The sequence below is a fragment of the Macaca fascicularis genome, chromosome 18 (genome assembly GCF_037993035.2).
Source record: "Macaca fascicularis isolate 582-1 chromosome 18, T2T-MFA8v1.1".
NCBI lineage: Eukaryota > Metazoa > Chordata > Mammalia > Primates > Cercopithecidae > Macaca > Macaca fascicularis.
In genome coordinates this window covers 18,748,498-18,764,835 of record NC_088392.1, presented here as the reverse complement: position 1 = coordinate 18,764,835, position 16,338 = coordinate 18,748,498, and the positions used below count along the sequence as shown (strand labels likewise).

The window sequence follows — 16,338 nt, the reverse complement described above, 5'->3', positions numbered from 1 at the left end:
AAAAAATAAATAAAAAGTAAATAATAAAAGTCAGTTCAAATGAGACCTCTTCCGTAAAACTGTACACATTTTCTGTCCTTGTTCTACGTTTGTCTAAATGCTTGATAAGGTACTAAAGGGGAAATAAGAGTCTCTATTCTAAATGACATAAGTAGAACCAATTTCAAAACATACCGTCCATTTGGAGATCATAGCATATTAAGCAAAAATGCTCATTAAAGCTAGACCATGGTGTATCTGTGCCTAAAAGAGATCTTTGGAGATACTGATGACTTACCTATGAGTTAACTTTATTTCATGTCTTACATCATTTTGTAGGTATCCTCTAGAAGCTAGCTCTACCAATACCAAGAAGGAAAGATCTTGTTTAAAATACATGCCCAGAGAAACTTTCATGTTTGGAGAACAACAGCAATAAACTGATTCTAAATCTCCTCCTCACCATTCCAAAACAATAATCAAATAAACAAGGACAATTTAAAAAAACCATACAGGATACTCCAAATAGAGAAAGAAGCATATAAAACACTGCATAATGTATAAGTGTGCTCTACTACAACATAAGAAGATTTGACAGAATCTTATTGACAGAATCTTCAATTTGTTGTAGTAGAGCACACTCACACATTATGCAGTGTTTTATATGCTTCTTGAGAACAAGCCTAAGAGTCATGTTAGTAAACATGAATGAGCTCAACTCACCTTTTTATTTAAAAGAAAAAAAAATGTGGAATTGGCACATAAAGCAAAACCTAACTCTAGGCAGAACACAGGAACTAAACTTAAAACACAGTGATTCTAAAAGGCTAAAAATAAAGGCTAATGGAAACAGTACAAAATCTAGAGTTGCAATCCTGATACCAAAGTATACTTTAGACCAAAAACAATCAATAAGGAAAAGAAGAACACTTTATGATGTTAAAAGTGACATTCCACAATGATAATGTAATAGTTATGAATATTTTGCTGCAAACAACATAACCTAAAACAAAATTATGACATCCTTCACAGAAATAGAAAATAAAACCCTAAAATTCATATGGAACCACAAAAGACTCTGAATAGCTAAAGCAATCCTGAGCTTTTAAAAAGAGAACAAAGCTGGAGGCATCATGAAGTCATGCTGAAGGCATGATTTCAAAGTATACTACAAAGCTATAGTAACCCAAACAACATGGTACTGGCATAGAAACAGACACATAGGTGAATGGAACAGAATAGAGAACCCAGAAATAAATCCACACATTTATAGCCAACTCATTTAGACAAAGGCACCAAGAACATACATTGAGGAAAGGACCGTCTCTCCAATAAATAGTGCTAGGAAAATGGAATATCCATATTCAAAACAATAAAACAAGACCCTTATCTCTTACCACATAAAAAAGAAATCAACTCAAAATGGATTAAAGACTTAAATGTAAGACCTGAAACTATGAAACTACTAGAAGAAAACATTGGGAAAACACTTCAGGACAGTAGTCTGACAAAGATGTTTTGGGTAAGACCTCAAAAGCACAGGTAACAAAAGCAAAAGTAGACAAATGGGATTATATCAAGATTAAAAGCTTCTGCATAGCAAAGGAAACCATCAACAGAGTGAAGAGACAACCTACAGAATGGGAGAAAATATTTGCAAACTACCCATCTGACAAGGAATTAATAAAATATATAAAAAGTATAAACAATTGAACAGCAAAAAACCTATTAATTCAACTAAAAAATGGGCAAATGATCTAAGTAGACATTTCTCAAAAGAAGACGTACAAATGGCCAACAGGTATATGAAAAAATATTCAATATCGCTAATCTTCAAAGAAATGCAAATCAAAACCACAATGAGATATCATCTCGCCCCAGTTAGAACTGCTATTATCAAAAAGACAAAAAATAGCAGATGCTGGCAATGATGTGGAGACGGGGGAAACTTTGTACATTGTTGGTGGGAATGTAAGTTAGTACAGCCATTCATGAGGGGTGGGCCCCCATGACCCAAACAACAAAAATCATCAAAAGATGTAAAAAAGCGTATGTCAAATTATTCACTGGCATTACAAAGTGTCTTCTCTGAACAAAAAACTTGGGCTCAAAACTTGCTCTTGTCTTCCAACTGGAAGGGAAAACCTAAGTCCTAAAATTACATGTTTGCTTCACACATATATTTCAACATTCTCAATTAAGAGGACTACATAGAAAAATATGCTTTCAAATGTCTAACTAGCTTTAAAAAATATGTAAGGTATACTAGTCGATGTTATTTTCAGGAAGGGAAACAGATAAAATTTAAACATTTCCCAGTCCCTGTGTAAGAACAGAGAATTTATGAATTGGCATGAAAATGAAGCATAAGATCCTCTTCACCCTTTTCTCTTTTGGAATCACTTAGTCAAATCTTATAAGACGTTAATAAATACATAGCTTTATTATCAGGTCATAAATATTCTATCCAATTATCTTAGTAACACATGCATGCACATGAGAATTCTCTTTGTTAAATTCCAGCAAGAGTTAGAAATAATAGCTCCTTATTATTATTTTCCTGCAACAAAATTATTTCTTTCAATAACAATGATACAGACATAAACAGATCATTTAAAAATAACTAAGTTGATATCAAATTACCTCACTTGGTTTGAGTGGCCTCTTACCTAATGTTGCCCAGCTAATAATTTGATTCATAAGAGGCAGTCCTTGCTTCCTAAGTAGACTACTCTGGGTGCTATACACAACATACATGGAGAGCACTGTGCTCAGCACCTAAAGACAAAGATGAAATAAGTTAAAAAAAAAAAAAAAAGAGAAGGTAGTGAAAGACTATAACTAGCAAGAACGTAAGACAGTCTTATTTCTGAGATGTTAAAATCTGGAAAAAATGTGTATCTTGGAATCAATGAAATACAGTGAACAGTACAGGAACTGATGCAAGTTAATAAACCTAATGCAAAAATGAATTTTGTAACAGAGTTACCTAATACTCAGGGGTATGTCTAACAAAGCACATAAGAATGTTAGCATGATATTCTTGGCTACCCTAGAGAGAGATCCAGAAACATTCACTTCTGTGGAAGCACTCATTATTCTGGATACATTCTGTCAAAGCTACTACGGCTTAAGTGTAAAGCCAGTCAGAGTACCATTTAAAAAGAAACATATGTTTCAATGGCTTGACAGGATTTTTGACAAAAAATTTCTTCTCTTTTTATAAGTTCCCTGTCGCTCTCCAAGAATGAATTTAACTTGTGATGTAATCTTTCAAATGTTGTGTATTTTTATTTCAGAGTGTTCTTGGAAATACCATCTACTATCCCAGCTCTATTCTTGAGGAAATTTTTTAGAAGACTCATATGAGTTTTGCTTTTTGTCTGTGATCTAAACATGGTTATTTATTTATTTATTTATTTATTTATTCATTCATTCGGTTAAAAAGAAAAACAGATGTTTTCCATCCTTATCTATGGAAAAAGTTGTCATTTTATAGACTATCACATGATACGATGTTCGTCACAACCCTATTAGATATTATCTCTACAGATTAAAAACAAACTGAAGTGGCTGGGTGTGGTGGCTCATGCCTGTAATCCCAGGACTTTGGGAGGCCGGGGCCAGTAGATCACCTGAGGTCAGGAGTTCAAGACCAGCCTGGCCAACATGGTGAAACCCCAAGTCTACTAAATATACAACATTAGCCAGGCGTAGTGGCTCACGCCTGTAATCCCAGCTACTCAGGAAGCTGAGGCAGGAGAATCGCTTGAACCCAGAAGGCAGAGGTTGCAGTGAGCTGAGATTGCACCACTGCACTCCAGCCTGGGTGACAAGAGCAAGACTCCATCTCAATAAACACACACACACACACACACACAGATAAATCAAATTACTAAAAAGTACCCATCTAGTATGCAGCGTAACTGGGAACTGACTCAATTTTGAAACATCAAGTTAAAAGTTATTTTCACCACACCAAAGCCACTAACCATGCTGAAGTTTATTTTCACCTGGGACATTAACTGAAGTCTTAAACTGGCTATTCTTAATATAAACATACTCCAGGCTGCCTTCACTTCAAAGAAGTGACCTTCCCTAACCCAAATGAGGACAAGGTAGAATCTCAGTCCAGAGGAAGCCCTTTTCAGTTCAACTTTTTATCAATACAGGTGTCCCTTCAGTTTCGGTAACCTCTGCTCTTCAGGCATCACTGGGCTGCCTCTTATGGACCTTGTGCTATTTCATACCTCTTAAAGAATACATTTCCATGTAGCATGTAGCATCTTAAACAGAAAGCTTTCTTCTCAGCTGGCAGATACTAAGTAGCATAAAGGTAATGGCATTTTATGAACATAATTAAATATAACCATAGGATACATTTTTGGTATATCATTAGTATAACATAGTATTGAAAATCTGTAACAGACCTGTAATAGATGTACCAACAGCTCTTCCTTTCTAAAGCTATCTTTTCTTTTCATGAGAGATGTTACAACACACAGGGATAGCAGAAGAACCAGCAAGCCTGCACCCATCCTGTTTTGAAATACAATTCACAATTTTAAATTTTCTTCAGATATTTACTGAATACGTATCAGATGGAACTATGAGACATCTAACTCTAATACAGACCTCTCAGTCATTTGGCTTAATTAAGAGGAAGTAGCAAAAAGGGTACATTTTAAGATTTTTAAGAAAACTTTTAAGTTTAAGATTTTAAGAAAACTTAAAATCTTAGGATAAAGATACTGCTGGATGTGGTTATTTGCAACTTCTCCCCACAATTTTTTAAGTATGTCTACCTTACTTCTATAATTTAATTTTTAAAAATTTTAGGCATATCAAATACTATAATATGTAGCCTGAAATGGGCAAATTCACAAAAATTTACAATATAAAGCATAACTAAACAAGTATATTATCATTATCTACAACATGTATTTTGTGATTATGAAACTTAATCATGCAAAAAGTATCTACATATATAACCCATATTATTTCTAGCAGGAAAAACAGCTCCCTTCTGTGACAGACCTTAGTATTTTCCTCAGCTGCTCCTGGCTGAGGGAAGAGGTAGGCAGTGGTCACATGGGTGGCATGCAGGTGAGGTATTTGTACAGTAATGAAACAACAAATTACACCTTTCAAGAACACCAGGTATAGTATGTTTCCTAAAGTCAAAGATGACTGATCCCAGGGAAATGGTGCCCTACTGTTGAGCTCTGTCTCACCTCCTTAACATCTGAATAACACAGTACAGCCAAAATGATGCTGAGGATGAAATCCGGAACCCAAATAGAACTAAGAGAAAAGGAATTGGTTGAAGAGAAAAAAGAAAGAGCAAAAAGCAGAGCTGGACACCTAAGAAGAATGCAAAGCAGGAATCCCCAGAAAAATGCTTGATGGTTGTTGCTGATGCTTCAAATACAATCTTTGAGAATCCTAAGGAGAAAGGTAATCACATATTCAACATGGATTATCATTAAAATTTAGGAAAAAATAGTCACATATGACCAAGATTCTTTGCTTTTTCTTTTTCTCTTTCTTAAGTTTTAAAATAATTTGGTATTTAAATTTATTGGCATATATGTTTTTACTTTAGAAAACTGGAGTACCAGACATTACAACTATGTTGTACACATGTTTGCTTTTTCCTTTAATTGTATCCTTAAATGTTTCATAAAATGACATCTTTGTAATTTTCTGAAGAAGGGAGATGCTGTGACAGATGAAAAGGAGAGTAGAAGTTTCCCCATGAACCAGGAATCAAAATAAATAAGTTGCAAATATAGCTAGTAGGATAAACTTAAAATCACTGAGCAATTTAAATTTAGAGGGAAACAATATAATTTTCTAAAATATAAATTAGATTTCTCATATTTTTACAAGTTTATTTGCTTCCCACATTCATCCTTAATAGAATATGCAAGTGGCAAATTTATACAATTTCCTTCCCTTTGAGCATATGTTAAATTCTGCTCAACTATGCCAATACTGCTTGAGCAGGACTGATAGGCAGAGACTGATGAAGGGAAGGAAAGGGGCTTTATAGAAACGTTACAAGAGCTTACAGAGCAATCTGAAGCAAGAAATAAATGAAAATATTTGAATTCATTTTCTCACATACTACTTGTAGGTTACGAAAGTTGCAAAATATTTTGACTTAGTAACACTCTAATGAAGTATGGCTTAGATAGTATGGTGTTAGAATTCAATACAATTATTTTGAGCTCTGCTAATAAACTGACTTCCTGGGATAATTCCTGATCTATTCCATATTGGTAGTCTCATATAAATAGGAGAAAATGTATAGAATCTCATAAATTAGCACATATTTTTACAAAATATTATTTAGCTAATCTTCCTTGATTTAAAAATATATACCCATATCCATTACAGATTTGGTTAAAATGTTTTAAAAAACGCTTATAGTGTTCTGAAGAAAGTAACAAAGATGATTTAATTTCTAATTCCCATGATTAGAAAATAAGAGAGGAAATGTTAAATGAAATAATGATTATACACACACTCAAACAGCCCATAATTTACTTGACAATAAAGTGCAGTTAAAAGCAAAGGTAACCAGTTATTTTATAGATTTATTTAGGTTATTGAAGACAAATAAATATAGCAGCATAGTAGGGAATTTAGGTAAGATATGCAGAAGAATTTTCAAACAATTTGAGTGGTTAAACATGGGAAAGCTGGCAAGGTAAACAGAGTTTCCTCCCACAGAGATCTTTACATTCAATTTAGAATAGCAGAAAATTTAATTTTTACATGACATTTTAGTGTGGACATGATTGAAGCAAAGAGGGCTAACACAGTATCTTTGAGACCTTTCTGTTTCGGCAACAGAACTTTTTTTTCATATGAAACTAAAACTTTCACTGATTCCTCCAAGTATAAAAGAAAGAAAATCTTCTAGACTTAAACAAACAAACAAAAAAAAAGGGGAGCATTTTAAGTTATCAGTGGCACAATTTCATTATGAAAGCCCGGAAGCATCTACTAGGAGGTTTAATGACTCTTAGAACTTAGGCTAAACTCATGACTAATGGTTTGATATTGGTATTTTAAATTCCCATTAGTTCACATGATTTTAAATTCTTGACTAAGATTAGGTTCAAATTTTACAGTGTTAATTGAGAAAAAAAGAAACTGTATTGAAAAGAAAAGAAAATACAGTATTATTCATACACTAGAGAGATGTCTGGCTTTCGACCTACAACCGGCATCAGTGGGAACACCGCCAGGAGCACAGAGAAGAAAGCCCAACTCAGTGAGGTCACCTAAAATCAAGAAGAAAGTTATCTTTAGACAAACAGGGTATAGAAAACTATCATCAGTGTTTCACAGGCTATATGACTGTGAAGGTAAAAGGAAAATGCAAAGTCTTACAGCTATTTATTATTTTATTTTTCAAATACTTTCTAGCAGAATCAACAGCTAACTACTTTAAAAAGTAATAGTTACTATTTGTGAAGGACCTGTTGCATAGCAGGTATAGTATTAGGTGTAATATGAGCATTTTCTCATTTAATTCTCACAATAACCTCCAGAGGCAGATATTATTCTTCCCAATGCATCAGATGATGAAACAGAGATCAGAGAAGTTAAAATATAAGTAGTACCAGGTCCATGACAAGTAAATAAAATAACCAAGCTTTAAACCTGCATAAAGTGCTTCACTCAATTTATGTTAGACTATGTATTGATGAAGACATCTATAAAAAAGGTGGCCTACAATAATCATCAAACAATTGAACCCAGAAGGAAAATAAGTAAAACTACTTTTGTAATTAGATTAAGATCTCTCACAAATTAAAAGATCAATAATCCCATTCTTTGAAGTTTTTTTATAAATTCTCAGAGTAGAAAGAAGATATCTTCCTGCTACTTCTATCAAAAAGTATGAAAGTGGAAATAGGAGAGCATTCTTTGTAGAAGCACATTGTAATTCCCTACCTAGCTGAAGGAAGAAAATCAAGACTCAAAATATTTTAATAATTTAATAATTATATATCTATAATAAATACACACTTCTCCAGAAAAAAAAAAAAAAACTGAGTGTTTCAGAGTAAGGAGGGAGATGTCTCCTGTGACTCAAGTTCAGAGTGCAGACCCCTAAGCCACTGGGCTGTGCTGCTCTGGGCGACTCCTCTCCTGGTCCATTATCAAGATATTTGAAGCTAAACAAATCCAGGAAGTGCTTCAGAGATGCACATATCAGTACAACTTATATAGCACCTCAATTACCACATAACTGGCCCATTTTGATGTGAAAGTCTAAGTGAATTACTGAAACCTTACAGGTAATGTCAGTCATCCTATCAATATGACTAGGCTCTTTTATGTAAGAACACATTCTACCCTTTTCTTTAAAAATAAACAGTTCCTTAAGTTACATACGTGTCAAAACAAAGTAGTTACTAATCTGTCCTATGTCAAAATGAGTACTCATACCTTTGCTCGAGTCCACAGCCGAGTGAGAAATGGCCAAACCGCAAAGGCAGTAAGTCCAGCGGTAAGCATATAGCGGTAGAAAAAACTGAGAACCTAGTAATGCATTCCAAAGAAGGAATGAAAAATAAGGTCATTTGGTACTAGTTACAAATATATAAAAGAAATTTGCAAATGTTGTAATCTGATAAGTTACTTACTAATACTTCAATGCCCAAGGTAAAAACTAACAGGTACCCAACAAAATGGCTCAGAGGATAGGTCAACAGTGATGTGACAAGGTCCTGAACAACTTGAAATCTGTTTCAAATAAAAAGATTGATTGAATTTTAAAGTCAGGTCATACATAGTATAAAAATACAAACTTTGCACAAAGCTAAAAAAACTAGAGAATTTTCCATTTATAGATGATTCAAAAACTAAAATAAACTCTAACGGATTTGTTTCAACGGCTTTACTTACCTAATTTTTTTTTTAATCTAGAAGTATTTTAGGGAAAATGTAATTTCTGAATTAATTTGAAAATGATCGGCCAGGTGCAATGGCTCACGCCTGTAATCCCAACACTTTGGGAGACTAAAGAGGGCGGATCACCTGAGGTCAGGAGTTTGAGACCAGCCTGGCCAACATGGTAAAACCCCATCTCTACTAAAAATACAAAATTAGCCAGGCTTGATGGCACATGCCTGTAATCCCAGCTACTTGGGAGGCTGAGACAGGAGAATCGCTTGAACCTGGGAGGTGGAGGTTGCAGTGAGCTGAGATGGTACCATTGCACTCCACCCTGGGCAACAAGAGCGAAACTCTGTCTCAAAAAAAAAAAAAAAAAAGAAAAGAAAAGAAAAAAGAAAATTATCACAAAAGTTTGCTTGGTTTTTATAAGCATTAATGGCAATAAATGAATCTTGTTTGATCTTAGTTTACATATGGGTTCATACAATTACAGATGCAACATCAGATATAAAACACAATGAATCCAAATGCATATAAACTGAAAAATTTTTAAAAATTCACCCAAGTAATCCTATATTTAAATCTTAATGAAATAAAGGTAGGGTTTCCTAATCCAGTTAGGGAAAAATCTTAATTACATTTTTTAACTGAGCTAAATAACCTTTTCCAAACCCAATTTAAGATGTCACTAATTGTACACTAATTACAATTAGGTGAATTCATCACCATCAAAAATGTATTACATACTTGAGTACTTTTTATATTTTATCACTAGGAAAAAAAAGTTAACATTTGTAGTGCATTATTAAGTAAGTAATTTTAGAAGGTCAGTATCATTTGGTTTATGACCTTTCTCTGATTGAAAGCAATGGCTACAGAATTTCATCAAAACAATGAAGGTGCCATGTAGGAAAGAAAAGCTAACACCAGTCAAAAGGGAATTTTTCTGCTCTTCTTAACAATGAATAAGCACAGAGAATCAAGAGATAATTTTGTAAAATCATTTAGAAGATCATGAATTTTTATGTCTTTTTCCTACATAATCTATCAAAAAGATAAAGATAGGACACAACATACTTTCAAAATCATGTTTTCCCTTAAAATTTAAATCTATATGTTTTCTTCATATAGGACATTTAATAATTCAGGAGAGGTTCTGTACTAGATACGATTTTCTGCAAGGACAAAACATTTTGTTCTAAAAGTTTAAAAACCAGACTAAATGACATTTTTAAAAATTTGAAGTAAATATGCATATGCAACAATCCTATTCCTTTCAAATGGAGAGGTAGCAGTATGTTATTTGATCAATGCCTTTTTGTCTTATAGTTAACATTTTAAGCATTTTAATATTAATATTAATTTTTGATATTTTTAAGTTATTATTATTATTATTTTTGGAGACAGAGTCTTACTCTGTCACTCGGGCTGGAGTGCAATGGTGCAATCTTGGCTCACTACAACCTCTACCTGCTGGATTCAAGCAATTCTCATGCCTCAGCCTCCTGAGAAGGAATTACAGGTGTAACCACGCCCAGCTAATTTTTGTATTTTTAGTAGAAACATTTTGCCATGTTGGTCAGGCTGGTCTTGAACTCCTGACCTCAAGTGATCTGCCTGCTTCAGCCTCCCAAAGTGCTGGGATTACAGGCGTGAGCCCCCGCATCCAGCCAATTCTGAAATATTTTTAATATGTCATGTTTTAAAAGATGGAAGAAGTAGTCAAAGTTAAAGTTAAGAAAAATTAAAATAAAAGTATGCATAGTGTCAAGATGCACGTGTTAGGCCAACCTGGGGGATACCCTTATTATATAACAGGCTCTCATTCTTTCATTGACTTTAGGGGTCTGGTTTGCTCAGAAAATACGTTTATATCCACGACCAAGTTTAAATTATAGATTACTGGTGTAAAAACAGAAACCAATAAGATCTGCAGTGTGACTCTGGCTGCCAGTGAGCATGAACTAGTACTCCCTTCTAGTGGTTTTATTAAAAGTATTTGAAACTGGCCAAAGAGCCTTACTTCTAATTTTTCTACAATGTTAACAATACATTCTATTTTAAGTACAACCTGTGAGGAAGTACTTATAGGTAAAACCACAGCACATGTGAAAAATATAGACTAATTTCTGTGTGTAAATATTACCATATTAGGTTTAACTACAAAGTTTAATTTATCTATATCTATAAGATTGCTAGGAAAGGAGGAGTCAAAATGTATGGAAATAAAACATGCAAATATCTTTGTCAAATATGAAGATATATTGGAATCTGAGATGATGACACAAGTTCAAAATGCAAGTTAGTCTAGGCATAGTATGATCAATATTAATCGTTACTTCTATTCCATTTTTTCTATAAAAGATACACAAATAAGTGAACACTGCCACTTCAGAAAAATAAAGATGAAGTCAAAAGGGAAAGGTATAACTAAAATAATGTTTATATCCTATCCAACATTTATCAGTTATAAATGAAGTGAGAAGGATTGGAGATTTGAAAGTACAGTATTATAAATATCTTTGATGACTTACAGTATAGAAATCTAATGCATTTTAAATACAGATTTAACTGTCAATGAAGTGAAAAAATAAGGCAGCAAGATGCATTACTTACTCTCTTAGAACCGCATACCATATTGGCACTGGCAACAAACCATATACGTAATATGTCCAGGGACAGGCTTGAATCAGCAGAAAAAATGCTACTAAAATGCCAATAGCTACAAAACTGCATGGCAGGAGATGGCTTGGTTTCTGAAAAATCAAACAAAACATTGAAATACTTCCAAACTAATGGTAATTGATAGGTTTTAAAAGAGATTTTATAAAGTGAAGAAAACCTATGACTTTCTTTCAATGGTTATACAACTAGATAATTAATCAAAGAGTTGCATTAAGACAAGGAAAAAATATGTTATTTAAGGAGCATATTAGAAAGGAAAAACCTAGATAACCTGGAATTGTTGCAATTAAGCAATTCTCAACTTAAAAGTGACTATGGCCTTAAAGTTTGTTTGCAAGTAACTTGTTCAGAATTCTGAACATGTTTCCTTTTAGGAATAATTTTATAAATGTTGATTGAGTTCTCTGGATAACTTGCAAAAGCCTATTTAATCCGTAATAAGGTATGGGACTTAATTTTCATCTGGAACAATGTCCTATGTATTCAAGCTCCAACGTGACATGCTACCTAAGCTTCTCTCTCTATTGCCCACCGAATAGAAACTTCATTCACTCATATGCACTATTCCCAATCATCTGCCAAAAAAGAGAATTCATCAACGTAATTCACTAGTGATAGTCTCCATGGTGTAAGGGTCAGGGACTTTAAGTACAGGAGATTATCCTAGATAATCTGGGTGGGCCTGATTCAATCCGTTGAAAGGCTTTAAGAGCAAAACTACAGGTTCCTTAAAGGAGAAATTTTACCTGCTGAGTGCAGCTTCAGCTCCTGCTGGCGAGTTCAGTCTGCCTTTCCTGACAGCCTGACCTGTGAACTTAGGACTTGCCTAACTAGGCCCCACAATCACATAAGCCAATTTCTTATACTACATCTCTTAATATATATTGCCTCCTGGTTCTATTTCTCTGGTTTTTATTAATTGACGTACCAACTCGTCACTAAATAAAGTATAAATGCTATAGTCCAGCATTTGAAGCCTTTGATTACTTCAGCCTAATCTATATTGTATTATTTCTTATCAGTCCCTCGAACAAACCTCCCACATTCTACACAAAGTGAACTATTTATTTTGAAGGAAGCATGGCGTAGAAAGAGAAAGAATTCAAGTATCAGAAAATGTGGGTTCTGTCATTTAAAACCCATGTGTCCTTGTGGAAAACATGTAATCTTTCTGAGCCTAAATCCTTCCATCTGTATTATGAGAATCATAACCACCAATATTTAGGGTAGTGTTAAGCCTAACTAAATAACTTATGTAAAGCACCCAGGGCAGTCCCGGAACAGTGGGGCTCAATATGTATTACTATTATCCCAGCATAATAGTACATCTTCCCAAATCTGCCTCTGTTCATATCATTCAATTTGCTTTAATTCTCAACCTCTCCCTAGATTCTGACTGTTAAACTCCCACCAAGACTTACTTTTTCCTGTTATTGACACCCTAAAGTCAGCTGTCATATTTAAAATGTGATAGTCTTTTTATTATCCCAAACACTTAACATATCATCAAGTTTTCTGTTGTAGTCGAGTATAGATACAGTGACCTATGCCTGGTAAGGTGGTCATATGTGTACATCTCTTACCTACTTTATTAAATTCTAAACTCCTTGATGGCAGATTCTGAATCTTATATTTCTTTTATAGCCTATACAGCAAGCTTGTCCAGTCTGCAGCCCACAGGCCATGTGTAGCCCAGGACAGCTTTGAATGTGGTGCCAACACAAATTCATAAGCTTTCTTAGAACATTATGAGGTATTTTGTAAATTTTTTTAAGCTCATCAGCTATTACTAGTGTATTTTATGTGTGGCCCAGGACAATTCTTTTTCCAATGTGGCTTAGGGTAGTTAAAAGATTGGACACCCTTGCCAGCATCTAGCATTGTACCATACACTCAATTAAATATTGGCTGTATTATCAGATTAATGAATAAAGAACTATCAGCTATGAAATCTTGTTAACATATCAGTATAAAAACATATTTTTTCTCAATAAACTGAATATCAGGATAAACATGAAAAGGCAATCTCTGGCCCAAGACTGCTCTGGATTGAAGTCTCAGTCCCTCACATGCTAGCTGAGTCGCCTTTAATAAGTAACTTAATCCTCCTCAGCTTCAGCTTCCTTTTTTGTAAACATAAATTATATCTGCTACTAGCACTGTTATGAGTTCTAAGAATGCCTAGATATAATTCCCATTCCAGCCAATTTCACATACACTCAAATAATTAAAATTACTTGGGGGAAATTATTTAAGATACATTAAAGCATTATACAAAATTATAATAAACACTAATGGCCTTACTTCCATTACAGAATAATAAAATATAAAATTGGAAAAGTTACCACTGGAAATATCTGCAGACTATTATTAAAAATACACCACCAGGATATATTACTTTTTAGAGAACTTGAACATGGTAATAATCATTAAAGAGAATGAAGCAAAGGAAATGAAAGAGGCATATTCTCCCTGGTAAATGATAGTTAGAAATATATTTTAAAAGAGTAAAGTGTTTTAATGTAGCAAAACCATGTATGTACTGTTATATTGTCTCAGCAATATGAAGTATCATTAAAGAGATTTTTTTAATTTTTATTTTTTCACTGAAAGTATAAAGTAGGAACAAATTCTTAAAATTAGAATACATGGAAAGGTCTAGAAATCTGCATTTTGAGAAACTTCAGAAAGTTAAAAGAAGGTAAGAGTAATTTAAAAATGTATACATCATTTAAGAAGAAACACTATGAGCAAATAATTTTATTGCTTTTTAGCTCCTAAACTTTTAATATCAGATAAAATTAAATACATTGTTTTGAAGTAGTTTTCTGACCACTTGTACTAGAAAGATATGGAATACTTATAAAATGCTAGTTATAAAATAAAACAGAAGATCAACACCATTAATAACATAGGAGCACTTAAATTACTTACACCTCTATCTTTATAGCTTTCTTAAGTTATAGGATCATTATTATCAATATATCTTTTTCTCAACTGAAGAAACAGAGATAACTGAGGAAAAATCCAATACAATAAAAGCAAATGAAAGATAAACAAGAGTTATCTTAGAACAAGGACTTGCACATCCTATAAACTCATTACACTGGATTCAGTACTAGTGATTTTATATCATCATCTGAATCTTCACATTTTCTAAACGTACCTTAACTTCTTTACTAACACCTTTTATAAGGTTGGAATGAGACTTGATGATCAACAAAGAAGCATAAGATATCCATCCCACAAAACCAATAACAACATTGATGCCCAAAAAGAATCTGTCATATGTGTGATAATAGGACAATCCTTTCAATGCTAGATGAATTAGCTCCTTGCAAAGGGAGACCTATGGAGAAAAAACATATATAACTTGCTAACAGAAAGAATAAGAAAACCTACATTTTAAAGAAAGGAAACTTTTAAATTCCTAACAGCCAAACCGTTGTATTAAAATTAGTGAATAACTGTAGATGATGGATTAAGAACAGATTTTAATTGTTCGAGGATCTTCTTTTAAAGTATGAGAAAAATTCAGAATAAAATGACCTTTTTAATCTTAGTAAGAAAGGGCATTTTAAATGTAAACTATTTGTGTTGTATATGTGTGTTTGTGGAAATGATCTTCAGATAACTCATAAAAGAAATGAAGGCTCTCTAATGTAGGTCCCAAACAATGATGATGGCCATATTTATATGTTTTACTTTCTCATATGAGATTACTCAAATCAGTTATAAAACATCATTAAGTAGCTTAATATTTTACAGGAGAAGAATAGCTTATCATTTTAAAACCATCAAAAAAAAGCATTAGAAATGCATGAATTGGCAATTATTTAGGCAATTTTAGAAATGAAAACAGAATTCTTTTCTACTTTAAAATTAAATGACCATTTAACAAAGAAAAATTAATGAAAAACACAGTGAGATAGGAGTTTGGAAGAGTCCAAGTTTCAGCATGAATCATTAGACTTTTAATAATGTATAGATAATTCTGAGTGGCAAACATATAGTGTTTTAAAATATTACACATAAGTAGGGTGACAAAAACTTGGCATCTATTTTCTCATTTTAAAAAATGGTAATAGTTCATTTCTAATGCTAACCTAAAAAAATGTGGGCTGGGTGTGGTGGCTCACGTCTGTAATCCCAGCACTTTGGGAAGCCAAGGCAGATGGATCACCTGATGTCAGAAGTTTGAGACCAGCCTGGCCAACATGACAAAACCCCATCTCTACTAAATATACAAAAACTAGTTGGGCGTCATAGCACATGCCTGTAATCCCAGCTACTCAGGAGGCTGAGGTAGGAGGATTGCTTGAACCTGGGAGGCGGAGCTTGCAGTGAGCCGAGACTGCGCCACTGCACTCCAGCCTGGGCGACAGTAACTCCATCTCAAAAAAAAATTTTTTTACCCATAATATTAGCTGAAAAAAGAGAGAGATGTCCATTGCTAAATAGCTACTCAGGAAATGCAATCCTTCCTTGAGGGCTCAAGAAAGCTCCCTGGCCTGTCTACTTTGCTCTCCATTGCCATATTTTTCTCCTCCCCATTCCCAAAATGATAATCAGCTATTTATGTCTATAAGGCCAGTATACTTACCACTTCGTCAAACTTTCTGTGTTTTATATAAGATCTTGCTTTTCTTAAAATATTGAACTGTTTGGAATCAGAAAGCAGTCTATAAAAAAAAAAAAAAAAAAAAAGAATAGGTTTAAAGGGTTTCCTCATTCCAAGTATATATTTCTTTTCTT

At 33.5% G+C, this 16,338-nt stretch overlaps 1 protein-coding gene across 6 annotated transcripts in view; it reads right to left on the bottom strand.

Moving 5' to 3' along the window:
• Positions 1 to 16,338, bottom strand: part of PIGN (phosphatidylinositol glycan anchor biosynthesis class N) — a 153,747-nt gene that overhangs the window by 50,622 nt on the left and 86,787 nt on the right. For 3 of the 6 annotated variants that reach the window (XM_015439673.4, XM_005586528.5, XM_065533675.2), the window contains exons 13-20: positions 16,187 to 16,265; positions 14,750 to 14,932; positions 11,515 to 11,654; positions 8,646 to 8,745; positions 8,449 to 8,541; positions 7,183 to 7,274; positions 4,410 to 4,518; positions 2,649 to 2,757 (exon numbers count right to left, since the gene is read on the bottom strand). In XM_015439673.4, coding sequence (XP_015295159.3) covers positions 2,649 to 2,757; positions 4,410 to 4,518; positions 7,183 to 7,274; positions 8,449 to 8,541; positions 8,646 to 8,745; positions 11,515 to 11,654; positions 14,750 to 14,932; positions 16,187 to 16,265 — 905 coding nt within the window. Of the gene's footprint in view, positions 1 to 2,648; positions 2,758 to 4,409; positions 4,519 to 5,297; positions 5,425 to 7,182; positions 7,275 to 8,448; positions 8,542 to 8,645; positions 8,746 to 11,514; positions 11,655 to 14,749; positions 14,933 to 16,186; positions 16,266 to 16,338 lie in introns of those variants that run through there. The other 3 variants (XM_015439677.4, XM_074022683.1, XM_074022684.1) reach the window with 2 other exon arrangements.